Source organism: Thalassophryne amazonica, chromosome 18 (genome assembly GCF_902500255.1).
Source record: "Thalassophryne amazonica chromosome 18, fThaAma1.1, whole genome shotgun sequence".
NCBI classification, from domain to species: domain Eukaryota; kingdom Metazoa; phylum Chordata; class Actinopteri; order Batrachoidiformes; family Batrachoididae; genus Thalassophryne; species Thalassophryne amazonica.
Window position 1 is genome coordinate 40,263,711 of NC_047120.1, and position 27,288 is coordinate 40,290,998.

Below are 27,288 nucleotides of genomic sequence, written 5' to 3' on the forward strand. Positions count from 1 at the left end.
CTCCCACTATTTCATAAACCAGCTTTTGTTCTTTGTGGTTTTTTTTTTTTTTTTTTATCAGGTGACGTGATTGTACACAGCTGCTGCCAATCAGCAACATCAGCAAAAAGCAAACTTGAGGGAAAAAAAAGATAAAAATGGAAACAAAAGTCATCATTGTTCAGTGTGTCAAAGGTCAGTGATGACTGTTGGTGTGTAAACATCCGGTTTAGGAAGTGGTTTCTCAGTGAGATTTTACACATTGTGCAAAACGGCAAGTTTTTGATTTTTCGCTTCACCACTTTTAGTTTAATTACACAATAAAATCACCAACAAATTTTAAAAAATTCTGCCAATAATATGTAATTATTTTTCAGTCACATGCACTGTGTATTTGCATAAATAAATCAACAATAAACTATAATTTAAAAAATATTGATTCGGCACATCTAGTAGCTTTCACAGGGTGTACTTTTTATTTGGTCACTTGTTCGCAATCCCTTTGAAATCTGACGACTGAATAACTCAGACAGGATATGTATTATATTGGATTTGCCATTTTTTGGCACAAATTCTGGTATTGTAATTTGTAAACATTCAATGGTATCTTTTATTTCCAAGGTTTTAGAAAAGCTGATTATCATAGTATTCTTGACTTTCAGTCTGCTTTTCATGGGCTGCGCTTCACTATCTTTTCTAATGATATCTTAATATACAGCAGAATAATCTGTCTTTTATTGTTTTATGCCTCTTCAACAAAACTGATCACGATATCCTGACTGAGAAGCCTTTGGATGAGGTGAGTTGGTACACGCGCTTATTTTATCTCAAGACTTGTTTAGTTCTCGATAATTATGTGTACTCTAGTGCTATTCATGATGTGCCCCAAGGATCTGTTGTGGGACCTACTTTATGTATTTTATATATGCTTCCCTTTTCCCTTTGCATGCCTTGAATTCTTTCTTATATGTCTGCTGTGGTGATGATACTCACTTATACAGCTTGTTTAACCCTCAAAATGTCACTATATTATCCATTCTGCAGCTCTGTTTTAATAGTATCAGGAATTAAATATCCAATAAACTCTATTTTTGCTCCCATCAGCATTGCCCCTCAGGTGACTGAGAACTCTTTTGGCTTCAGTCAAATGCCAGAAATATAGGTGTCATATTTATTCATTCTTTCAGTTTGAATTAACATCTCAATTGCCTTATACATTGCTGTTTTTTAATACATGCTCTGATGTGTCGCACAAAGCACAGGATGTCACTGTTGGTGAGACCATCTGAGTGTGAATATGAAAACTATGTAACACTAATGTTTCTCTTCAGAATAACTATGCAAGTATATAAAGATCACACCGCAGTTGTGTTTTGGGAGTTTTGCTCAGTATGTAAATGGCCGATTCCTGATTTGATCACGTGCGATCTGTTTCTTCTTCCTGAAAGGCAAACATAAAAACAAGATATAGACATTACAGACATTTTTTAAAAAACATTTCAAATAATTCAGAATTCTTGTTTATATTTTTGGTATTTTCACTTTTGAGCTTCATTACAAAGGCTGTGATTACTTACACTCAACAAAAATATAAACGCAACGCTTTTGGTTTTGCTCCCATTTTGTATGAGATGAACTCAAAGATCTAAAACTTTTTCCACATACACAATATCACCATTTCCCTCAAATATTGTTCACAAACCAGTCTAAATCTGTGATAGTGAGCACTTCTCCTTTGCTGAGATAATCCATCCCACCTCACAGATGTGCCATATCAAGATGCTGATTAGACACCATGATTAGTGCACAGGTGTGCCTTAGACTGCCCACAATAAAAGGCCACTCTGAAAGGTGCAGTTTTGTTTTATTGGGGGGGACACCAGTCAGTAGCTGGTGTGACCACCATTTGCCTCATGCAGTGCAACACATCTCCTTCGCACAGAGTTGATCAGGTTGTCAATTGTGGCCTGTGGAATGTTGGTCCACTCCTCTTCAATGGCTGTGCGAAGTTGATGGATATTGGCAGGAACTGGTACACGCTGTCATATACGCCGGTCCAGAGCATCCCAAACATGCTCAATGGGTGACATGTCTGGTGAGTATGCCGGCCATGCAAGAACTGGGACATTTTCAGCTTCCAAGAATTGTGTACAGACCCTTGCAACATGGGGCCGTGCATTATCCTGCTGCAACATGAGGTGATGTTCTTAGATGTATGGCACAACAATGGGCCTCAGGATCTCGTCACAGTATCTCTGTGCATTCAAAATGCCATCAATAAAATGCACCTGTGTTCTTCGTCCATAACAGACGCCTGCCCATACCATAACCCCACCGCCACCATGGGCCACTCGATCCACAACATTGACATCAGAAAACCGCTCACCCACACGACGCCACACACGCTGTCTGCCATCTGCCCTGAACAGTGTGAACTGGGATTCATCCGTGAAGAGAACACCTCTCCAACGTGCCAAACGCCAGCAAATGTGAGCATTTGCCCACTCAAGTCGGTTACGACGACGAACTGGAGTCAGGTCGAGACCCCGATGAGGATGACGAGCATGCAGATGAGCTTCCCTGAGACGGTTTCTGACAGTTTGTGCAGAAATTCTTTGGTTATGCAAACCGATTGTTTCAGCAGCTGTCCGAGTGGCTGGTCTCAGACGATCTTGGAGGTGAACATGCTGGATGTGGAGGTCCTGGGCTGGTGTGGTTACATGTGGTCTGCGGTTGTGAGGCTGGTTGGATGTACTGCCAAATTCTCTGAAACGCCTTTGGAGACGGCTTATGGTAGAGAAATGAACATTCAATACACAAGCAACAGCTCTGGTTGACATTCCTGCTGTCAGCATGCCAATTGCACGCTCCCTCAAATCTTGCGACATCTGTGGCATTGTGCTGTGTGATAAAATTGCACCTTTCATAGTGGCCTTTTATTGTGGGCAGTCTAAGGCACACCTGTGCCCTAATCATCGTGTCTAATCAGCATCTTGATATGGCACACCTGTGAGGTGGGATGGATTATCTCAGCAAAGGAGAAATGCTCACTATCACAGATTTAGACTGGTTTGTGAACAATATTTGAGGGAAATGGTGATATTGTGTATGTGGAAAAAGTTTTAGATCTTTGAGTTCATCTCATACAAAATGGGAGCAAAACCAAAAGCGTTGCGTTTATATTTTTGTTGAGTGTATGTACATGTGATTTTTTTTTATTTTTTATAAATGTGCAAAAATCTAAAAATCCCTCTTCCACATTGTCATTATGGGATATTGTGTGTAGAAGTTTGAGGAAAAAAATGAATTTCATCCATTCTGGAATAAGGCTGAAACATAAATGTGGAAAAAGAGAAGCGCTGTGAATACTTTCTGGATGCACCGTGCATACCTAATCTTCTAACTGTAAGGTTATTACATTTTTTTCAGCAGCTAATGAACACATATACTGCAGCAGTGTAATTCCTTATTTCCTACACTAATTAGCTAAACAACATTTCATATATGAAGTGGAAGAGGAAAAAAATCGAGTTGCTGTCAAGTCTGGGTTCTGTTAATCGCAACTTCAGGTCTATCTTCCACCTTACTGCAAACTACACTGAACAAATATAAACACAACACTTTTGTTTTTGCTCCCATTTTCTCATGAGCTGAATTCAAAGATCTAAAACATTTTCTATATAGACAAAATACCTATTTCTCTCAAATATTGCTAAATCTTGTCTAATCTGAATTAGTGAGCACTTCTCCTTTGCTGAAATAATCCACCTCACCTCACAGGTGTGGCATATCATGATGCTGATTAGACAGCATGATTATTGCACAGGTGTGCCTTAGGCTGCACACAATAAAAGGGCACTCATGATGAAGTGACATAGAGGATTTTCCTAAAAAGAAGACCAGAAAGTTCAGCTACAATATGCTTGAAGGTATATCTGAGATGCAAGCCCAGAACTGATGTTTTGGTGAAGGAAAATCCTCCTCTATATCACTTCATCATTAATAACTGGTGATGCAAAATGTGTAAAATACCAAGGGGCCGAATGCTTTTGCAAGGCAATGTAATTGAATTAAAACTTAATTGAAAACCCATCAGACGTTTTTGTATAAATTTCATTGGGGAAGGACATTTTCAGTTGTGCTCACATGAATTTAACTTCATCCTATAATATGTTGCTGCTACAATTCTCATATCACAGAAAGCATGGTGATGCGAAAGCATGTCACGGTGACATGTCATGGACCTGCACCTGTCACTAAACAGCTAAAGTAATCTGCACCCTGATTACTGTTACACTCTAAAAAGTAATTCAGTGGCTTTGTATATAACAGTAAGAAACAACTATAATGATTTAATAAAAATCTCTGAAACACATTCAATTCATTGTTTGAGTTGGATATACCAAATGAAATCCCTAAAAATTTTAACAGTTAATTTTATCTTAACTTTACATTTATTATTTGAGTTTATTTAATTGCACTAAATTAGCATTTTCTTAACAAATTATATTTTTTGAAATATACGTAATTTGTTTGGTAAATTTCATTCAGAATATTTTGAAAGGCCTAATATACTTAATATTTTTACTTAGATTTACCAAGATCATCAAGTATAATTAAATGATTTCACAGCTTTTTAATTTACTCAATATTTTTAAGTGTAAAAATGTTTCACCTAGTAACAGTTTGTAGAGTGTACGATGACAACCGGTAACTCTCTATAAGCCAGCACCATGGCAGACAAAATGAGGTAAGCATTCCTTGCACGAAATTGTAAAGTGAGGACAACATTTGTAAAAGAGATCAAATATCCCGATAATTTTGCTTGTCAGTCATTCACCAACTCAATAATCTACATGTAGAATTGACGATAAAAGAAATGAAAGAAATGAGTTTAATGCCAGTATCTGCCTAGAAAGTAACCTGTGAGCATGTAGCCCCGTTCCCTGTCCAATTAGACTGGCCAGTCAGGAGTACCAATATGTACACCAGTGTAAATATGACATTTCAGCATTTTGACATGGTCTTGTGGACAATGGACTGAATGACACAGGATTTATTTTATTTTATTTTTTTATGAATTATTTACAAATAAGTGGTTAATTTTATTTTAAGAAATGTTGTTACATTTAGCCCTGTGACAGACTGGCATCCTGTCCACGGTGTACCCTGCCTCGCGTCCCATGTCTGCTGGAGTAGGGTCCAGGCAACCTGTGACCCTTGACTGAAGTAAGTATAGAAAATGGGTTTATTGATGTTACATTTTTGTCCTTTTTCTTCCGCTTCACCTGAAACGTTCTGCATTGATGTGATGCATTAACATGACACACGCTTTCGTGAGCGTGATGTTGATTTTTTTTTTTATAATTACTTCTTCAGCAGGAAAAGCCTGGTTTGGTTCGACACTTTCACTTTGTGGATCTGACTTCAACTTGCCAGCATCAACTTCAGGGATCTTCTGGAAAAAGGGTGTGATGAAGAAAAAGTCAGAAATAAAAATATGAACATGCCTTTGCTTATCATTTTGGGTTATGAAAGTTCGAGGTTCACTTATGGTTTATAACGGATTGTAACTTGTTCCTCTTGGCATTTATCCTCATACTCTAGCTGCATTGCCTTCTCTGAGTCTTGTACCTTCTGTTCTGATCTTGTGGTTCTTGTACATCTTCTGTTCTGATCTTTAGTGGGAGCTCATTCTAATGGACCATTGAGATCAGGATCAGTGATTTCAAATGATCAGGTCTCTCTGTAGTTTGTTTATGATAACTACATACAGAGAGTTTTCAGGTTCCATCTGCCTCCAGGCCTTCATCTGTTAATTTGGACCTTTTTATTTAACCTCAAATTTTGCCTTTTAATTGCTTCCTCATGGCATTTATCCTCATACTCCAGCTGCATTACCTTCTCTGAGTCTTGTATGTTCTATTCTGATGTTGTGGATCCTTTAACTCTTCTGATCTGATCTTGTCGTTCCTGTAACTCTTCTGAGCTGATCTTGTGGATCCTGTAACTCAGGGGTGGCCAAGTTCGGTCCTCAAGAGCCACATTCCTGACACTCTTAGTTGTCTCCCTGCTCCAACACACCTGAATCCAATGAAAGACTCGTTAGCAGCCTTTTAATGAGCCTTTCATTGGATTCAGGTGTGTTGGAGCAGGGAGACAACTAAGAGTGTCAGGAATGTGGCTCTCGAGGACCGAACTTGGCCACCCCTGCAAACTCATCTGATCTTGTTGATACTGTAACTTTTATGATCTTGTGATTCCTGTAACTTTTCTGATCTGATCTTGTGGATCCTGTAACTCTGCTGATCTGATCTCGTCAATCCTGTAACTTTTATGATCTTGTGATTCCTGTAACTTTTCTGAACTGATCTTGTGGTTCCTGTAACTCTTCTGATCTGATCTTGTGGCTCATGTAACTCTTCTCTTCTGATCTTCAGTGGGAGCTCATTGTAATGGATCAATGAGATCAGGATCAGTGGTTTCAGGTGGTTTCTTTGTAGGCGGTTGAAGTGAACCAACTACAGAGTAACCACAAATTGAGCAACAAGGTCAATTTTAACCTCATAGTGACACTCGCACATCTTATATTACCTTATTTTAAAATATCTTGAGGTGAACACAACAGGAGGTAGAATAGGTTCATCACCTTCTCTTCATCTTGGTCAGCTTCTTTCACCTCTATTTGATTGGTGCTCAGCTCCTCCTTTTCAGTTTGGTCTTCTTCTTGTTTGATGCTTCCCTCATCTGTTGTTTTGTCTTCTTGTTTGGTATTTGGCTCCTCCTGCTGGTTTTGTTCATCTGCTAGATTCCTGCTTGGCTCCTCCTCTGTTGTGACTTCTACATGATCACCACTTGGTTCTACCTCAGGATTTTCCACAGGTGTTTCTTTCCACTCCTTTTTGACCTCAGACAAGGATGCCTCCTCAAGTTGATTGTCAACAGACTCGTGATCCGTGTCTTTATCTGGACCCTTCATCTGGAAGACATACCATCTCCTTAGACATCAGTCATTTAACACCTATTGCCACACCACATAAGGCTAATCATGCACATAAATGAGCCTCACACCCAGCCCACGGGAACAAGCTCAAGCCAAAGGTCAAAAAGCACCACAATTCAAAGCCTTGCTGAGGGACCACCACCAGAAGCACACTGATTTAAGATCTATGTTTTATCACCTCCTCTTTGGCGTCATTTTCTGGAAGTGTGGTTTGAAGTGCCACTTTGCCCTGTGAGTTTTCTGGGTCAGGGGGGATTGGTTTCTCTTCTTGCACATGTGTGTCCTGTTCAGCAACTCCTGTTATGGCTGGTGGGGCTGCATCTGAGCCTGCCTGTGCCTTCTCAGAGATCTGTTGATGTGTTGATCTGTTCTTGAAGCCCAAAATATCATGCAGTGTTTGAGTGGAGTACTGAGCTCCGTACTTTACAATAGTCACATAAAAGTGAAATTGCTTGTGGTACACTGACCAGGTTGTCTTCAAACAATAAAATAATTTGGGATGTGGTTTAGCTGATCAAAAAATATCAGCTTTAGGACACATATGGTTACTTTCCAATAAACATGTATGAGACCTGAAGTTGGAAACAAGTTAAAAATGTGTGATACATGTATTTTCTTATTGCACTGATTCAACTGTCAAAATAGATTTAAACATGCAGTGAGTGCATAACATTTGTATGACTGTGCAACACTCAATGTTACAGCAAATGATAAATGCACATTTAAAAAAAAATGGAATTCCAACTTTCACATCCTTCCAATCTAAAATGTATCCACAAATTTGTTGTGTTACCATAATGTTTGGAAAATGTGCCAGAGGATTTGACACAAAACAACAATGCATCTTTTTATAATGACTCATGGAATGATTTGAACATAAACTATTTTTGCTTTAAATACAGAACAGAACCATTTGAAATGGAGCATAATTCATTTTCCCCCTATATTTTCTAATTAAAGCCTGAAGTAAAATACATAAAATTTGGAATTTTAACTCATCCTACTTTTTCTGAGTCCTCCAAGGCATCCTGAAGTCGTTGCTCCTTCTCCCTTAGCTTCTCCTCCAGCAGCGCCTCTTCTCTGGCTTTTACCTGCTCCTGCTCCAGGAGAGCCAAACTGGCTTTTTTCTGAAGTTACAAAAAGGTAATAAAATATTATCATTGTAGTGTTTCTATAACATCATGCAGTTACAGTTTTCAGTAATATTGTCATGATCCTGCCCGTTCTGCGCTCCTGTTATAGTTTTTGTCTCATGTCGGTATCCATGCCTCCCTCTCTGATCTTCAGCGTTTGATAATCTGTTTGTGTTCCTGTAGTCACTGGTTTTCTTTTCTGTTTTTCACTTTTTTGATGTCCAGCCTGTAGTTTGTTTTGCCAGTTTGTAATCATTGATTGTATTATCTATTATTCTTACGCCACTTGTGAGTTCCGTTCTAGTTTAGCCTTAGGCTTTACTTACTTGTTGATCCCTTTTCAGTTCTTACATTTGTTTCCCAGTTTCATTCCTCATTCCTTGGTGTTTGGTCTTTTTTATTTTATTTCTTATTTATTAGGACTTGGATTTTTGTTCATCTTTGCTTTTGGTATTTTGTTTAGATCACTGTGGTCTATGGTTCATCTTTTAGTTGGGTCCTGTTCACTTTGCCTTTGTCTTACTGCATGCTCTTGTCTACAGTAGTGTTCAAGATATGGAATGAGTGTGTCTTGCTCCTTCTGTGGGCCACACCCCCTTCCAGATTGTTCTCCCGCACTTGTGTCTTGTTTCCTAATCACCACCGGTTCTATTTAAGGGCTTTATGTTTGTTTTCTCACTGCCGGTTTGTTGAATTACATTTACGTTCCATCCTTTTTCTACAGTCCTGTTTTTGCCTTGTTCTTCTTCTGGCCTGTACTTTGACTCTGCCTTGTTTTTACCTTGATTTTGTCTCTGCCACTGAAACTCCACCACACCGTGTATTTTTGACCTCTGCTTATTTCTTGGACCACGCGTCAGCCTCTCGACTGTCTGCTACCTCTGCCTTGCTGCCTGACCTTCTGTGTACCGTATCTCTGCTTGCTTTCTGTATTAAACCTTTTTTCTTACTCCATCTGCTTGTGAGAGTTTGCATTTGTGTCCTACCCTGTTTGAGTCATGCCTCCACCAAGCCTAACAAATATCCAAGAATTGTCGTAAACGTGTTAAATTTCGTGGACGTTCATGCTGATATCTCAGATTTTTTTTTTAACAAAGTGTAACAGATCAGGGTGGAAAATCATGACCTATACCCATAAATTTGTGGCACCAACTTGAATAATTATTAATGCATTTTTATTTACAAAAAATAACAACAACAAAATAAATCTATTTATATGCCCACATGGTTGGATTCAACTGAAAAGGGCACACTTCACAAAACCAGAACTCTCGTAACACTTAAGTGATGTGCAAGAACAGGTGTTTTGCCTCCTACATAAAACTAAAACATTTTTTGACTCAGTGGTTCTGTCAGACTCTGGATCAGACAGTCTAGGTTTGCTTCTTTGAGGGAACTCTGTTGTTTACAGTGTTTTCCTCACTTAATGTACACATTACTTTTTTCTTTGTCCTGACAAGTGTAATCGTTAATTCCAGCTCCAGTAACTTTGTTAACTTCTGAATAATAATAATAATAAGAAGAAGAAGAAGACGAAGAAGAAGAAGAAGAAGAAGAAAGTTTGTTATTCATTCAAACCTTTCAAAATAAAAGTAAAAAGTATTATGATTTAGGCTGGCAAATTCTAAACCCGCATGGTGTAATTTTTGTTCACGTTGAGAACCAGACAGACAGAGAAATAGAGATATTTCTTACCTCTGCCTCGTATTCTTTGTTTGTTTTGTATTTGTAAAGCCAGTGGGCTAAATATAGGATGGGGTCCGCAGGTCGCCGCTCGGCTACTTCCGCTAGTCCCTCGGCGAGACATTGTCCCAAATGTCGCTTTAAATATTCCGAGTCCATGGTATTTTCTGCGGCAGAACTTGTGACAGTAAATATGTATGTGACAGATTAACGTTAATACTTTGCTGCAGGTGTTCTTTCTGTTTTTATTTGTTTGTTTCTACATTAAGTAAAGCAACCGAAACAAACCTTTTTACTCGCTGACTCTGGATCACGGTCTGGATGTAGAATGTCTCCATAGTAACTGTCACGTGAACCACCAAGACCCAACAGTCCTGTCAACCGAGTTGATATACAACAGGGGGCGCTGTTTCGCCAAAGTGAAACTAACATGAAAATGAAAGGCAGCGATAACAATATTATAATAATAATTAGCAGAAGAAGAAAAAGAACTTTATTTGTATAGCACTTTCAAAATAAAAACATTTAAAAAGTGCTTTACCACATTAAAAAGACACCACAATTTAACCAACATTACACAATAAAAAATAAAATGATTAAAACAGACTAACCTCAACTCCAAACATACAGACAAAACACTGTAATCATTACAAACACGCATATATATATATATATATACAAACAGCCTAATTACAGTTAGTGTCATCATGGCATAGTCCACCTCCAAGAATAGCTGGACCCATAACAGGATTTATATTTTGTGGACACTTTTATGTAAAGCAACTATCATTCACATTTACATATTCATGCCATTATGTTCCTTGGAAGATCCTGACCTGTGTACTCAGAGCAATTTGATTTCAGTGTCTTGCTCAAGGACACTTCAGCACAGTGCACACAAATTGTAGGATGCAGGGATCAAACCGCACGACACTTTCCAACAGAGTTTTATATTGATATTGACTGGTGGCTGGCTCTCACTGCGGTATTGTATCACTTCCTGTTCCGGAGCACAGCGGTGTTTTGCTGTATCTCTTAGCTCTTTAATCTGCGCAGTTAGATTGATCTAGTTAACTAGATAACGATTTGTTTCACAGTGTAATCTTCACGTGCCTTAACTAAAGCACTCCCTCTGCTGAATCACCTCTAAATTATTTACACATTATTCACTTTGCGTGTTTTTAGGAATCCGCTAGCTTAGCGCAGCTACTAGCTCTTAGCCGGTTTAGCATGGCGGCTTCTCGTGTCTCTCCCGCACTTTTCTGCTCTGGGTGTGAAATATTTAGTTATTCCTCAGCCTCCTTTAGCAGTAATGGTACTTGTAATAAGTGTAGCTTATTCGTAGCTTTGGAGGCCAGGCTGGGCGAATTGGAGACTCGGCTCCGCACCGTGGAAAATTCTACAGCTAGCCAGGCCCCTGTAGTCGGTGCGGACCAAGGTAGCTTAGCCGCCGTTAGTTCCCTCCCAGCAGATCCCGAGCAGCCGGGAAAGCAGGCCGACTGGGTGACTGTGAGGCGGAAGCGTAGTTCTAAACAGAAGCCCCGTGTACACCGCCAACCCGTTCACATCTCTAACCGTTTTTCCCCACTCGACGACACACCCGCCGAGGATCAAACTCTGGTTATTGGCGACTCTGTTTTGAGAAATGTGAAGTTAGCGACACCAGCAACCATAGTCAGTTGTCTTCCGGGGGCCAGAGCAGGCGACATTGAAGGAAATTTGAAACTGCTGGCTAAGGCTAAGCGTAAATTTGGTAAGATTGTAATTCACGTAGGCAGTAATGACACCCGGTTACGCCAATCGGAGGTCACTAAAATTAATATTGAATCGGTGTGTAACTTTGTAAAAACAATGTCGGACTCTGTAGTTTTCTCTGGGCCCCTCCCCAATCGGACCGGGAGTGACATGTTTAGCCGCATGTTCTCCTTGAATTGCTGGCTGTCTGAGTGGTGTCCAAAAAATGAGGTGGGCTTCATAGATAATTGGCAAAGCTTCTGGGGAAAACCTGGTCTTGTTAGGAGACGGCATCCATCCCACTTTGGATGGAGCAGCTCTCATTTCTACAAATCTGGCCAATTTTCTTAAATCCTCCAAACCGTGACTATCCAGGGTTGGGACCAGGAAGCAGAGTTGTAGTCTTACACACCTCTCTGCAGCTTCTCTCCCCCTGCCATCCCCTCATTACCCCATCCCCGTAGAGACGGTGCCTGCTCCCAGACTACCAACAACCAGTAAAAATATATTTAAGCATAAAAATTCAAAAAGAAAAAATAGCACCTTCAACTGCACCACAGACTAAAACAGTTAAATGTGGTCTATTAAATGTTAGATCTCTCTCTTCTAAGTCCCTGTTAGTAAACGATATAATAATGGATCAACATATTGATTTATTCTGCCTAACAGAAACCTGGTTACAGCAGGATGAATATGTTAGTTTAAATGAGTCAACACCCCCGAGTCACACTAACTGCCAGAATGCTCGTAGCACGGGCCGGTGATTAGCAGCAATCTTCCACTCCAGCTTATTAATTAATCAAAAACCCAGACAGAGCTTTAATTCATTTGAAAGCTTGTCTCTTAGTCTTGTCCATCCAAATTGGAAGTCCCAAAAACCAGTTTTATTAGTTGTTATCTATCGTCCTCCTGGTCGTTACTGTGAGTTTCTCTGTGAATTTTCGGACCTTTTGTCTGACTTAGTGCTTAGCTCAGATAAGATAATTATAGTGGGCGATTTTAACATCCACACAGATGCTGAGAATGACAGCCTCAACACTGCATTTAATCTATTGTTAGACTCGATTGGCTTTGCTCAAAATGTAAATGAGTCCACCAACCACTTTAATCATATCTTAGATCTTGTTCTGACTTATGGTATGGAAATTAAAGACTTAACAGTATTCCCTGAAAACCCCCTTCTGTCTGATCATTTCTTAATAACATTTACATTTACTCTGATGGACTACCCAGCAGTGGGGAATAAGTTTCATTACAGTAGAAGTCTTTCAGAAAGCGCTGTAACTAGGTTTAAGGATATGATTCCTTCTTTATGTTCTCCAATGCTATATACCAGCACAGGGCAGAGTAGCTACCTAAACTCTGTGAGTGAGATAGATGATCAATTAATCAATCAATCAATTTTATTTATATAGCGCCAAATCACAACAAACAGTTGCCCCAAGGCGCTTTATATTGTAAGGCAAGGCCATACAATAATTACGTAAAAACCCCAACGGTCAAAACGACCCCCTGTGAGCAAGCACTTGGCGACAGTGGGAAGGAAAAACTCCCTTTTAACAGGAAGAAACCTCCAGCAGAACCAGGCTCAGGGAGGGGCAGTCTTCTGCTAGGACTGGTTGGGGCTGAGGGAGAGAACCAGGAAAAAGACATGCTGTGGAGGGGAGCAGAGATCAATCACTAATGATTAAATGCAGAGTGGTGCATACAGAGCAAAAAGAGAAAGAAACACTCAGTGCATCATGGGAACCCCCCAGCAGTCTAAGTCTATAGCAGCATAACTAAGGGATGGTTCAGGGTCACCTGATCCAGCCCTAACTATAAGCTTTAGCAAAAAGGAAAGTTTTAAGCCTAATCTTAAAAGTAGAGAGGGTGTCTGTCTCCCTGATCTGAATTGGGAGCTGGTTCCACAGGAGAGGAGCCTGAAAGCTGAAGGCTCTGCCTCCCATTCTACTCTTACAAACCCTAGGAACTACAAGTAAGCCTGCAGTCTGAGAGCGAAGCGCTCTATTGGGGTGATATGGTACTATGAGGTCCCTAAGATAAGATGGGACCTGATTATTCAAAACCTTATAAGTAAGAAGAAGAATTTTAAATTCTATTCTAGAATTAACAGGAAACCAATGAAGAGAGGCCAATATGGGTGAGATATGCTCGCTCCTTCTAGTCCCCGTTAGTACTCTAGCTGCAGCATTTTGAATTAACTGAAGGCTTTTCAGGGAACTTTTAGGACAACCTGATAATAATGAATTACAATAGTCCAGCCTAGAGGAAATAAAGGCATGAATTAGTTTTTCAGCATCACTCTGAGACAAGACCTTTCTAATTTTAGAGATATTGCGTAAATGCAAAAAAGCAGTCCTACATATTTGTTTAATATGCGCATTGAATGACATATCCTGATCAAAAATGACTCCAAGATTTCTCACAGTATTACTAGAGGTCAGGGTAATGCCATCCAGAGTAAGGATCTGGTTAGACACCATGTTTCTAAGATTTGTGGGGCCAAGTACAATAACTTCAGTTTTATCTGAGTTTAAAAGCAGGAAATTAGAGGTCATCCATGTCTTTATGTCTGTAAGACAATCCTGCAGTTTAGCTAATTGGTGTGTGTCCTCTGGCTTCATGGATAGATAAAGCTGGGTATCATCTGCGTAACAATGAAAATTTAAGCAATGCCGTCTAATAATACTGCCTAAGGGAAGCATGTATAAAGTGAATAAAATTGGTCCTAGCACAGAACCTTGTGGAACTCCATAATTAACCTTAGTCTGTGAAGAAGATTCCCCATTTACATGAACAAATTGTAATCTATTAGATAAATATGATTCAAACCACCACAGCGCAGTGCCTTTAATACCTATGGCATGATCTAATCTCTGTAATAAAATTTTATGGTCAACAGTATCAAAAGCAGCACTGAGGTTTAACAGAACAAGCACAGAGATGAGTCCACTGTCTGAGGCCATAAGAAGATCTTTTGTAACCTTCACTAATGCTGTTTCTGTACTATGATGAATTCTAAAACCTGACTGAAACTCTTCAAATAGACCATTCCTCTGCAGATGATCAGTTAGCTGTTTTACACCTACCCTTTCAAGAATTTTTCAGAGAAAAGGAAGGTTGGAGATTGGCCTATAATTAGCTAAGATAGCTGGGTCAAGTGATGGCTTTTTAAGTAATGGTTTAATTACTGCCACCTTAAAAGCCTGTGGTACATAGCCAACTAATAAAGATAGATTGATCATATTTAAGATCGAAGCATTAAATAATGGTAGGGCTTCCTTGAGCAGCCTGGTAGGAATAGACATGTTGATGGTTTGGATGAAGTAACTAATGAAAATAACTCAGACAGAACAATCGGAGAGAAAGAGTCTAACCAAATACCGGCATCACTGAAAGCAGCCAAAGATAACGATACGTCTTTGGGATGGTTATGAGTAATTTTTTTCTCTAATAGTTAAAATTTATTAGCAAAGAAAGTCATGAAGTCATTACTAGTTAAAGTTAAAGGAATACTCGGCTCAATAGAGCTCTGACTCTTTGTCAGCCTGGCTACAGTGCTGAAAAGAAACCTGGGGTTGTTCTTATTTTCTTCAATTAGTGATGAGTAGTAAGATGTCCTAGCTTTACGGAGGGCTTTTTTTATAGAGCAACAGACTCTTTTTCCAGGCTAAGTGAAGATCTTCTAAATTAGTGAGACGCCATTTCCTCTCCAACTTACAGGTTACCTGCTTTAAGCTGCGAGTTTGTGAGTTATACCACGGAGTCAGGCACTTCTGATTTAAAGCTCTCTTTTTCAGAGGAGCTACAGCATCCAAAGTTGTCCTCAATGAGGATATAAAACTATTGACGAGATAATCAATAGTTTAATCAATAACCTAGTGAAGGTTACAGATGATCTTCTTATGGCCTCAGACAGTGGACTCATCTCTGTGCTTGTTCTGTTAGACCTCAGTGCTGCTTTTGATACTGTTGACCATAAAATGTTATTACAGAGATTAGAGCATACCATAGGTATTAAAGGCACTGTGCTGTGGTGGTTTGAATTATATTTATCTAATAGATTACAATTTGTTCATGTAAATGGGGAATCTTCTTCACAGACTAAGGTTAATTATGGAGTTCCACAAGGTTCTGTGCTAGGACCAATTTTATTCACTTTATACATGCTTCCCTTAGGCAGTATTATTAGACAGCATTGCTTAAATTTTCATTGTTACGCAGATGATACTCAGCTTTATCTATCCATGAAGCCAGAGGACACACACCAATTAGCTAAACTGCAGGATTGTCTTACAGACATAAAGACATGGATGACCTCTAATTTCCTGCTTTTAAACTCAGATAAAACGTGGCCCCACAAATCTTAGAAACATGGTGTCTAACCAGATCCTTACTCTGGATGGCATTACCCTGACCTCTAGTAATACTGTGAGAAATCTTGGAGTCATTTTTGATCAGGATATGTCATTCAATGCACATATTAAACAAATATGTAGGACTGCTTTTTTGCATTTGCGCAATATCTCTAAAATTAGAAAGGTCTTGTCTCAGAGTGATGCTGAAAAACTAATTCATGCATTTATTTCCTCTAGGCTGGACTATTGTAATTCATTATTATCAGGTTGTCCTATAAGTTCCCTGAAAAGCCTTCAGTTAATTCAAAATGTTGCAGCTAGAGTACTGACAGGGACTAGAAGGAGAGAGCATATCTCACCCATATTGGCCTCTCTTCATTGGCTTCCTGTTAATTCTAGAATAGAATTTAAAATTATTCTTCTTACTTATAAGGTTTTGAATAATCAGGTCCCATCTTATCTTAGGGACCTCATAGTACCATATCACCCCAGTAGAGCACTTCGCTCTCAGACTGCAGGCTTGTAGTTCCTAGGGTTTGTAAGAGTAGAATGGGAGGCAGAGCCTTCAGCTTTCAGGCTCCTCTCCTCTGGAACCAGCTCCCAATTCTGATCAGGGAGACAGACACCCTCTCTACTTTTAAGATTAGGCTTAAAACTTTCCTTTTTGCTAAAGCTTATAGTTAGGGCTGGATCAGGTGACCCTGAACCATCCCTTAGTTATGCTGCTATAGACTTAGACTGCTGGGGTGTTCCCATGATGCACTGAGTGTTTCTTTCTCTTTTTGCTCTGTATGCACCACTCCTCATTTAATCATTAGTGATTGATCTCTGCTCCCCTCCACAGCATGTCTTTTTCCTGGTTCTCTCCCTCAGCCCCAACCAGTCCCAGCAGAAGACTGCCCCTCCCTGAGCCTGGTTCTGCTGGAGGTTTCTTCCTGTTAAAAGGGAGTTTTTCCTTCCCATTGTCACCAAGTGCTTGCTCACAGGGGGTCGTTTTGACAGTTGGGGTTTTTCTGTAATTATTGTATGGCTTTGCCTTGCAATATGAAGCGCCTTGGGGCAACTGTTTGTTGTGATTTGGCGCTATATAAATAAAATTGATTTGATTTGATATTCTGAATAGTAGTGACAGTTCTAAGGAAACTGGGGAATTGACTATCTTTGTCATTTATACAAATACTGTAAACTCAATGATTTCTGCACTGAAATGCATAAAGCAATTAGTTGTCAGTTAAAGAAAACTAATGGCATGGGAGGAATGCAAAAACTACCCTGTCAGATGATGATATCAGGCTGGACTGTTACTGACGCTCATGTGTCGAGAAGGCGGAAACATTGCAGCAGGGTCCATTTCAAAGAAACACCGTTTGTAATCCTAGATATCATTTTCCACATATAATCATACTAAACACCTTTCAACTAAATATAGCCTTCATATTGACAAGAGGCCTCAACCAGTCAAATTGCATTCAGTGCACTGATGGGACTATGTACACATATAAAGAGGATATTTGAGAAAATCGCATTAAAATCAATCTTGCACGAGCCTTATCATCAGAAAAAGGATAAATATACTTGTTGAGCTATAATAATACTAATAATGAAATCTACAAAAATGTTTATAAAACTAAAAAACAGTGGAATTCAGAGTCAAAATGTTGCCCTCTGTTGGCGAAACTCCGAAGTGTCATCAATTTCTGCACTTTGAAATTGTTAAGTAAACATGATCATGCTCATTTATTTATTTATTCACATGATTATCTTTGGATGTGAAAAATGTGAACTTTTCACATCCTCATAGAGTATTTCTTTACTTATTTTTTTTTTTTTTTTTTTATGGCCGAGAATGTGAGCTGGCTCACTTTCGGATTAATTCATATGTATTTAACATTGCTACATTGTTTTGTTTTTTTTGTTTTTTTTGGGGGGGGGGATTAACATTAATCAAAAGGAAGCCACCCTAAAATGTTTTGGCTAAATCCACATGTGGCCTACAGTACCTGCAAATGCATTCAAATTCAGTAGTATTACAAAAATCAAAATGATTCAATTAAACATTATTGGAACCATAATGCCTGTAAACATTATATGAACAGTATATAAGAATGCCAATAATAGGTTATGGTTTAATAATCATAAAAAATATAATGTGTGGCCGGTGGGGTGACATATCAACTGCAATTGTGACGCCTGTTTAGATGTACTGCTAATTTCTTGGAAAATATGTTTGAGGCAGATTAGCAAATTAGTGCACCAAATGTGAACAAAGTGAACATCTTGCACGTAATCTTCCATCATTGATTTCAATGCGTGAAAATGGGAATGAAAACAAAAGTGTTGCATTTATTTATTTGTGTTGTTGTTGTTGAATATATGTTTAATAATTAGAAAACTATTTCATGGCAGATCTTGTTTGGTTACAGATCTTACAATCTATTCTGGTTGCAGATTGTGTACCCTGATTTGATTGCAGATGTTGTACCTTGATTTGGTTGCAGATCTTGTACACTGATTTGGTGGCAGATCTTGTACCCTGATTCGATTGCAGATCTGGTACCCTGATTCGATTGCAGATCTTGTACACTGATTTGATTGCAGATCTTGTACACTGATTTGATTGCAGATCTGGTACCCTGATTCGATTGCAGATCTTGTACCCTGATTTGATTGCAGATCTTGTACCCTGATTTGGTTGCAGATCTTGTACCGTGATTTGGTTGCAGATCTTGTACCCCAATTTGGCTGCAGATCTTGTACCCTGATTTGATTGCAGATCTTGTACCCTGATTTGATTGCAGATCTTGTACCCTGATTTGATTGCAGATATTGTACACTGATTTGGTTGCAGATCTTGTACCTTGATTTGGTTGCAGATATTGTACCCTGATTTAGCTGCAGAGCACCGGTTGCAGATCTTGTACACTGATTTGATTGCAGATCTTGTACACTGATTTGGTTGCAGATCTTGTACCCTGATTTGGTTGCAGATTGTGTACCCTGATTTGGTTGCAGAGCTTGTACCCTGATTTGGTTGCAGATGTTGTACCCTGATTTGGTTGCAGAGCTTGTACCCTGATTTGGTTGCAGATTGTGTACCCTGATTTGGTTGCAGATCTTGTACCCTGATTTGGTTGCAGAGCTTGTACCCTGATTTGGTTGCAGATCTTGTACCCTGATTTGGTTGCAGATCTTGAAGCCTGTCAGAACTTCAGATCAGGAACCTGCTGGAGACGCGTTCAGGAGCTACCAGCTGTGTGGGAACCAGAAAGTGTTCCGCCGCCTGAGCGTCAGATGTCTGACCTGATCCTACCTGAAGCAACTCTCTGGTTTCACTGCAGGACGCGTCAGCAACAGCTGTCTTGCAGCTCCGCACGGACTCCCACACGACGACAATTACGGCCTCAGGATTGACTTTAAACCCACTTTTCCTCCAAAGTGGTCTGGATATTGTAGGAATATTATTACTTTTATTTACCTCGCTTGGTAAGTCCACCTGCCTGTTTGTTCCTCGCGTGTCTCCCTGAAGATGACGTTTGTGTTCTCTCCAGAAAAAAGTGAAAGTTGAAGAAATAATCTAACTTTGGAATGAGTTGTCAGCTGTTTATTATTTAAAATTTCGTCATTTTTCATAAACAGTCACAGCCATTTTCTGTTATACTTAGATTTTCCTTCCTTTTGGTTAGACTGTACACGTCAGAATGTAGGGGAGACCGGTACAAATGTAACACTGAGCAAGTTGTGGTAGTACTTGTTAGTGATATATACTTTCTTGTAACTGCACACATCTCAAAGTAATCTGAGGAATTATGGCATGAAAAAAAACTCCTTGTCTTCAGTGTCAAGCATCTGGGCTTCAGGTTAAATGGTAAATTTCCAGTATTTGTATAAACTTTTCATGCAGATGCTGAAAGTGTTTCACAATGATGCCTCTGTTTACATACATACTTACATGTCAGCATGTTGGCATCGAAGTTGCCTGACTGCACCCTGAGAGCAATTTGGGGACCTTGCTCAAGGGCACCTTAGTGAGTTCCCCATTTGACAGGGAATCAAACTGAGGAGCCTCCACTTGCATGCCTGCCACTCAACCACCAACCCCTCGGGGTTCATTTAGATTTGATTAATGGGTCTTTTTTGTTTTATTTTTCAAATAATCAAAATTAAAGTGGGCTATAATTAATGTTTTTACACAAGTGATATTTTGTGCTCATTATAAAGATATATAAATATTTGTTATTTATTATGTATTATATATTTGACATCAATTTATAAAAGGTGGAATAACATGATACTGGTTGAAATATCCAGTGTCTCTACTAAAGACATGATATAATTTGCTTTCACATCAAATATGACAAAATAGCTGTTTTTCATATAAACCAGTAACACAAAGATGATGCGACACCCATTTCCTCTTGACGCAATTCTAGCATATAATAAAATTGGCAAGCAGTAGAATATTTTCAGCCTCTGCTTTGATCCTCATTGGGGAGTCACATTCATCAATAATGGGTATAAGTTCTTCTACAGAGTTTATTTACAGTTAACAAGGCAAATAAAACCTGCAAATGTCAAAGTTTATGCTTTAGATTTAAATAAATAAATAAATAAATACCAAAAGCTGATAGACAGTTGATATATCTCCCGCTAAAAAATATTATAGGGTGACTTGGCTTTTATTTATTTTTATTTATAAAGGAAATTGAGATTGTTTCTTTTGCAAATGGATCCTGGATAAGAGGACAGCACACAATGACCAACAAGACAGCTGAATCAAAATTCAATAAAAAAGAAGAACAAACAGAATAGTATAATTCATTAAAATATCTTACAATTGGTAAAACAGAAGAAAAGCTCTCGCTTCAGTTGTTCCTCATTCCATACTGCCTGAGTCTAACAACTAGAAGGTGCCTTACTAACTTTGCTTCATACTATTGGAACATCCAAAATAACATACCTGCATGTACAGTGTGAATGTAAACTTTTTGTTTTAAAAATGCTGACAAATATAAAGAAAGCTGTCCAATAAAAGCTTTAGATTAACTAATTAATTTCTCATTGCATAAAAAGTAAGGCACCCAACCATTTCATACATTTCATAATGATGCATTGAGTATCTGGCATTATAAATCTTAATGCAGAATGATACACAAAATCAAATAAATGCAACGTTTTCTCTATAATTTAAAATAGATAAAAAGGCGACCAACTAATTTTTCACTGCTTCCTGTGTAAAGCACATGCTACTCCTAAAACACACACACACACACACACACACACACACACACACACACACACACACACACACACACACACACACACACCACACACACACACACACACACACACACACACACACACACACACACACACACACACAAACAAAACAACTTCCACTTCTTTATGAGTTGTTTGACATGCAATTTCAAAGAAAAGTTATCAACATAAAACCAAAATATTTATATGGCAAAACTAATTCGATTGGTGTCTAGCAGTGTCAAAAGTGCAACAAAGGTGATATCTGTGTCAGATTTTTACAAAATTTCATAGCCTTAAAGATTTCGCATTTTGCTGAGCGGTTCCAAATAATTTCTGTAGATTTGAAAGATCCTCAGCAAGTGATAGTGCAGAAAAATAGATAACGGTCTAATCTTCATAAAAATGCTTAACAGCATTTAAAACATTCTTGCCAGAGTCATTAATGTACACCATAAACAGCAGGGGTCCTAAAATAAAGCTCTGAGGCACACCCAATCCAACAGTCAGCTTTTGAGACAAAAAAAAATTGAGATCTACTTGCTGACATCTGTTACTTCAGCTATTTTTAATCCATCCTAAAACACTGCCAGACAAAACCATACTATCCAAACATGGCAATAAGATTTCATGATAAACTGCATCAAATGTTTTAGATATATCTATGAATAATGCACCACATGATTTCTGATTACCCAGCGCATTAACTATATTATTACTATGTATTGTAGCAGTAACAGTCCTGTTTTTTGAAAATCAAACACAAAATATTGTTACTAATTTAAAAACTGCTTTAAGTGATCACAGACCAAAGATTCCAAAATGTTAATCAGGACTGATAGTTAAGTGATTGGGCAGTAATTGTCTAATTTTGATGAATCATCACCTTCAATAAATCTTAGAACTACAACAGATTTCTAGACCTCTGGGACAATATTCTAATTTAAGTAAGCACATCAGCAATAGTATCGGCAGCACAGTCTTCTTCACCTATGGGCGGCTTTGTGAGGCAGTCATGAAGCAGTTGCTGCTGCACCATCAGTTATTTCATAAGCGCTCTCCATTTTTCTGGTGCGGGAAAACTGTTCCATGCAAAGGGGCTTGGGACAATTACTTTTTTCAGATGACTGCAGCCTTGTTCATCATAGTCATGTTCAGCCGTTCCTCTCATCATATTATCTGTATCCATTTGTGGGAGTGGAATAGAAGGAAAGATATAGTTGGGGTACACTAACTGCTCTCATCAATTTCTGGATAAAAAAATGTGAAAGTGTAAAAAATGCCTATTATACGTAGGTGCTGAAACACATTTGTTACACTTGTCCCTTGTCTTCCCTAATTGAATTTCATTTTGTTGTATTTCATTACTGCGGAAGAAATGATTTTAATTTAGACTGTAGAATGATGTGATTTTATGCTCAGAAATGCACCCCCCCCCCCCCCCCCCCCTCAAAGAATCAAGTGCTTTGCCAAAAGAAATTAAATACATATGGGACTTGCTTTGTTCTAATAATAGCTGGAACACAGATTTGTAATTGATCTTAGGTCACACTCAGAAATTCAGATTTATTGCCTCTCAGAAAGGATTTTTAAATCTCTGTGTGTGTGTGTGTGCATGTGTGTGTTGGTCTTATTAGTGTACATTCACTTTCATATCAATGAAAACCATTTGATTCCACTTGAAAAAAAAAATATATCAGAGAAATGTGCACAAGCAGCACATCATCCGAGTCATCTGTGTCCGGACATATAGCTGTTAAATCCAGTGTGGACACTTTCAACCTTCTCAAGCTCCACTCTGCCTCCTTCCGTAGGGAATAAGATGTATTTTTAGCTCATGTCTTCATGGCAGGTGGGAATGATACTGTGATGCTGTGGATGTTCACGACGTGCCATATCTCTGCTCTTCAACTGTTCTGCATGAATTACAACTATGGAACTTTGGAAACTGTGGGTGAAGCAGATGTGAAGTCACTGGAGGAACACCTTGAAAATCTCCTCAATGCTACATAGACATGCTCCCCTCAGAGGAGGAAGGGATGGAAGGCTCCGGTGGATCCGATCCCATCTTCCTGGGGGAAGCCACTGAGGTCATCAAAAAACGAAAGAAAGAAAACTCCTCAGTGGCGAGTAGCCAGAAGTGGGCGACACTGAAGTATCTAGATGTTGTTGGGTTGTCGTGGTTGACACACCTATACAGTGTTGCCTGGACATCTGGGACACAACCTCTGTATTGACAAATTGGGGTGCTGGTTCTTTTAAAAAGGTAACTAGGGAGGTGATGGTCTAGTGATTAAGCGTTGGGCTTGAGACCAGAGGATCCTCAGTTCAAACCCCAATCTGACTGGAAAATCACTAAGGGCCCTTGGGCAAGGTCCTAAATCTCCAAGTTGCTCCCGATGTGTAGTGAGCGCCTTGCATAGCAGCATACTGACATCAGTGTGTAAGTGTGTCTGTACGAATGGGTGAATGTGAGGCATCATTGTAAAGCGCTTTGAGCATCTGATGCAGATGGAAAAGTGATATATGAATGCAGTCTATTTACCATTTAGAGAGTGTGTTCAAAATATTCTCAGCCTCCTTGGAAAGCCTATATGGGGTTACAGAGGAGACAGACCGTTAGTCAAACCTTGGAGGAACATAGTGGACAAGTTGTAATTCGGCAACCACACCTCCTCCATTATACTGGAGAGGGTGTGGCAGTATGCCCAAGTAGTCTACAAGTTCTGAGGTGTCTTGTAAGAGGTGCTACGGGAGTATGGAGTATAGAAACCTCCGAACCATATAGGACCAAAATTGGAGCTTGTTCGCATTTTCTGTATTTCATCAGACCTGTTCCCAGTGGTTGTTGAACTCCATCAGGACTGTCCCTTGTCACCAGTCCTGTCTGTGATTTTTCATGGACAAGATGTCAAGGTACAATCAGGGATTGAAGGGTGTCCAGTTTGGTAAGGTACAAACAGTTAGACTCAAATGTGATGAGGGAGATGGAGATTATAAGTACAACTACAAACGTGTTGGAACAAGGGATTAGGAATAGAAGAGAATAGAATTATTGTCTTCAGCTCACCAGCACAAGAGAGACCACAGAAACCTTGGAGGAGCATGGTAGACAAGTTGTAATTCGACAACCACACCCCTTCCATTATGTATTTGTATGTATATATATATATATATATATATATATATATATATATATATATATATATATATATATATATATATATATATATATAATATATATTATATATACGAGGTCTGTGAGAAAAGTATCCGACCTTTTTATTTTTTTTCAAAAACCATATGGATTTGAATCACGTGTGATTGCGTCAGCCAAGCTTGAACATTCGTGCGCATGCGTGAGTTTTTTCACGCCTGTCGGTTGCGTCATTCACCTGTGAGCAGGCTTTGTGTGAGCACTGGTCCACCCCTCTCGTTGGATTTTTATTGCGAATAAATGTCTGAACGATTTGGAGCTTTGCTGCATCAATTTTTTTCCAGAAACTGTGAGAGACCTCCAGGTGGACACCGTTCGAAAAATTAATATGGCTTTCAGGGACGATTTTATGGGGATTAAACAGATTACGGAGTGTTACTGCCGCTTTAAGGACGGCTCCCAGCGCTGATCGACATGCTCAGACCCCGCTGAAACAACCAGATCATTTCCAACGTTCACAGGCGAATGACGCAACCGACAGGCGTGAAAAAACTCATGCATGCGCACGAAGGTTCAAGCTTGGCTGATGCAATCACACGTGATTCAAATCCATATGGTTTTTTAAAAAAAGTAATAAGGTCGGATACTTTTCTCACAGACCTCATATACGAGGTCTGTCCGTAAAGTATAGGTCCTTTTTATTTTTTTCAAAAACTATATGGATTTCATTCATATGTTTTTACGTCAGACATGCTTGAACCCTCGTGCGCATGCGTGAGTTTTTCCATGCCTGTCGGTGACGTCATTCGCCTGTGAGCACTCCTTGTGGGAGGAGTCGTCCAGCCCCTCGTCGGAATTCCTTTGTCTGAGAAGTTGCTGAGAGACTGGCGCTTTGTTTGATCAAAATTTTTTCTAAACCTGTGAGACACATCGAAGTGGACATGGTTCGAAAAATTAAGCTGGTTTTCAGTGAAAATTTTAACAGCTGATGAGAGATTTTGAGGTGATTCTGTCGCTTTAAGGACTTTTCACGGTGCGAGACGTCGTGCAGCGCTCTCAGGCAGCGTCATCAGCCTGTTTCAAGCTTAAAACCTCCACATTTCAGGCTCTATTGATCCAGGACGTCGTGAGAGAACAGAGACGATTCAGAAGAAGTCGGCTTCAGCATTTTATCCAGATATTCCACTGTTAAAGGAGATTTTTTTAATGAAAGACGTGCGGACGGGTCCGCGCGTCGGCACAGGAAAAACACCTCCGTGTTGATAACCATTTGTTAAAATCCAGTTGGCTTTTGATGGCTTTCAGTGGAGTGAGTATATGAGAAATTGTTTATCAGCTGGAGATGTTCCAACTTGTCCTCAAGGCTTCCAACAGAGGTGTTTTTCCTGTGGTGGAGCATCGCGGCGGCTGCGAGCCGACGCTGCAATCCGCCCGCACGTCTTTCATTAAAAAAATCTCCTTTAACAGTGGAATATCCGGATAAAATGCTGAAACCGACTTCTTCTGAAACTTCTCTGTTCTCTCACGACGTCCTGGATCAATAGAGCCTGAAATGTGGAGGTTTTAAGCTTGAAACAGGCTGATGACGCTGCCTGAGAGCGCTGCGCGACGTCTCGCACCGTGAAAACATATGAATGAAATCCATATAGTTTTTGAAAAAAATAAAAAGGACCTATACTTTACGGACAGACCTCGTGTATATATATATATATATATATATATATATATATATATATATATATATATATATATATATATATACACTCAACAAAAATATAAACGCAACACTTTTGGTTTTGCTCCCATTTTGTATGAGATGAACTCAAAGATCTAAAACTTTTTCCACATACACAATATCACCATTTCCCTCAAATATTGTTCACAAACCAGTCTAAATCTGTGATAGTGAGCACTTCTCATTTGCTGAGATAATCCATCCCACCTCACAGGTGTGCCATACCAAGATGCTGATTAGACACCATGATTAGTGCACAGGTGTGCCTTAGACTGTCCACAATAAAAGGCCACTCTGAAAGGTGCAGTTTTGTTTTATTGGGGGGGGATACCAGTCAGTATCTGGTGTGACCACCATTTGCCTCACTCAGTGCAACACATCTCCTTCGCATAGAGTTGATCAGGTTGTCAATTGTGGCCTGTGGAATGTTGGTCCACTCCTCTTCAATGGCTGTGCGAAGTTGCTGGATATTGGCAGGAACTGGTACACGCTGTCGTATACGCCGGTCCAGAGCATCCCAAACATGCTCAATGGGAGACATGTCCGGTGAGTATGCCGGCCATGCAAGAACTGGGACATTTTCAGCTTCCAAGAATTGTGTATCGATCCTTGCAACATGGGGCCGTGCAAAACGCTCTACAATTCAAAGTTAAAAACTCACTCCACTGGCTTCCAGTTCGTTTTAGAATTGATTTTAAAATTTTAATGTTTGTTTTTAAAGCTATTTATGACCTTGCACCTCCCTACTTGTCTGAAGTTTTAACTTTGCGCACCTACAGTAGGACATTAAGGACATCTGGCCAGCTTTACTTAGATGTTCCGAGGTCAAGATATAAATGCTGGGATGATCATGCTTTCACGATAGCCGGCCCCAGAATGTGGAATGAGCTACCTCTTGAGTTACGTACTATTCCTGACCTAGCACTTTTTAAATCTAAGTTAAAGACTTATTTATTTAAACTGGCTTTTAACACCTAGTGGGGAGGTGACATGTTCTGTTTTTTATGTGCTGTTTTAAAATTTTATTCTATATGTGTTTTATTTTTGTGAATTTGTGTTTTTACTGTTAAGCACTTTGGACACCAGTCGGTGCTGTAAAGCGCTTTATAAATAAATGTTGATTGATTGATTGAAAAAAGATTACAAAATTACAATATTTAAACAAGTCTAAAACAAAAGTGTTATACACTACATATAAGAACAACAAATTCATTTAAAATAAGTTAAAAGACAAGTAAATACACCTG

The 27,288-nt window shown here is 39.2% G+C and overlaps 2 protein-coding genes across 2 annotated transcripts in view; one reads left to right on the forward strand and one right to left on the reverse strand.

The window, feature by feature from the left end:
- Positions 1–1,188: 1,188 nt before the first annotated feature.
- dydc2 (DPY30 domain containing 2) lies at positions 1,189–19,081 on the reverse strand. Its single transcript, XM_034193388.1, has 7 exons — positions 19,015–19,081; positions 10,087–10,223; positions 9,811–9,965; positions 7,987–8,109; positions 6,629–6,958; positions 5,351–5,437; positions 1,189–1,420 (listed from the first exon to the last, which is right to left on the reverse strand). Exons 3-7 carry the CDS (start codon positions 9,955–9,957, stop codon positions 1,397–1,399), a joined length of 711 nt encoding a protein of 236 aa, XP_034049279.1. The 5' UTR covers positions 9,958–9,965; positions 10,087–10,223; positions 19,015–19,081; the 3' UTR covers positions 1,189–1,396.
- A 70-nt stretch (positions 19,082–19,151) lies between these two features.
- The window catches only part of scn4aa (sodium channel, voltage-gated, type IV, alpha, a), a 72,080-nt gene continuing 63,943 nt past the window's right edge, over positions 19,152–27,288 (forward strand). The window contains exon 1 of the mRNA XM_034193389.1: positions 19,152–19,376. The gene's annotated coding sequence lies outside the window, so the exon portion shown is untranslated. The remainder of the gene's footprint in view (positions 19,377–27,288) is intronic.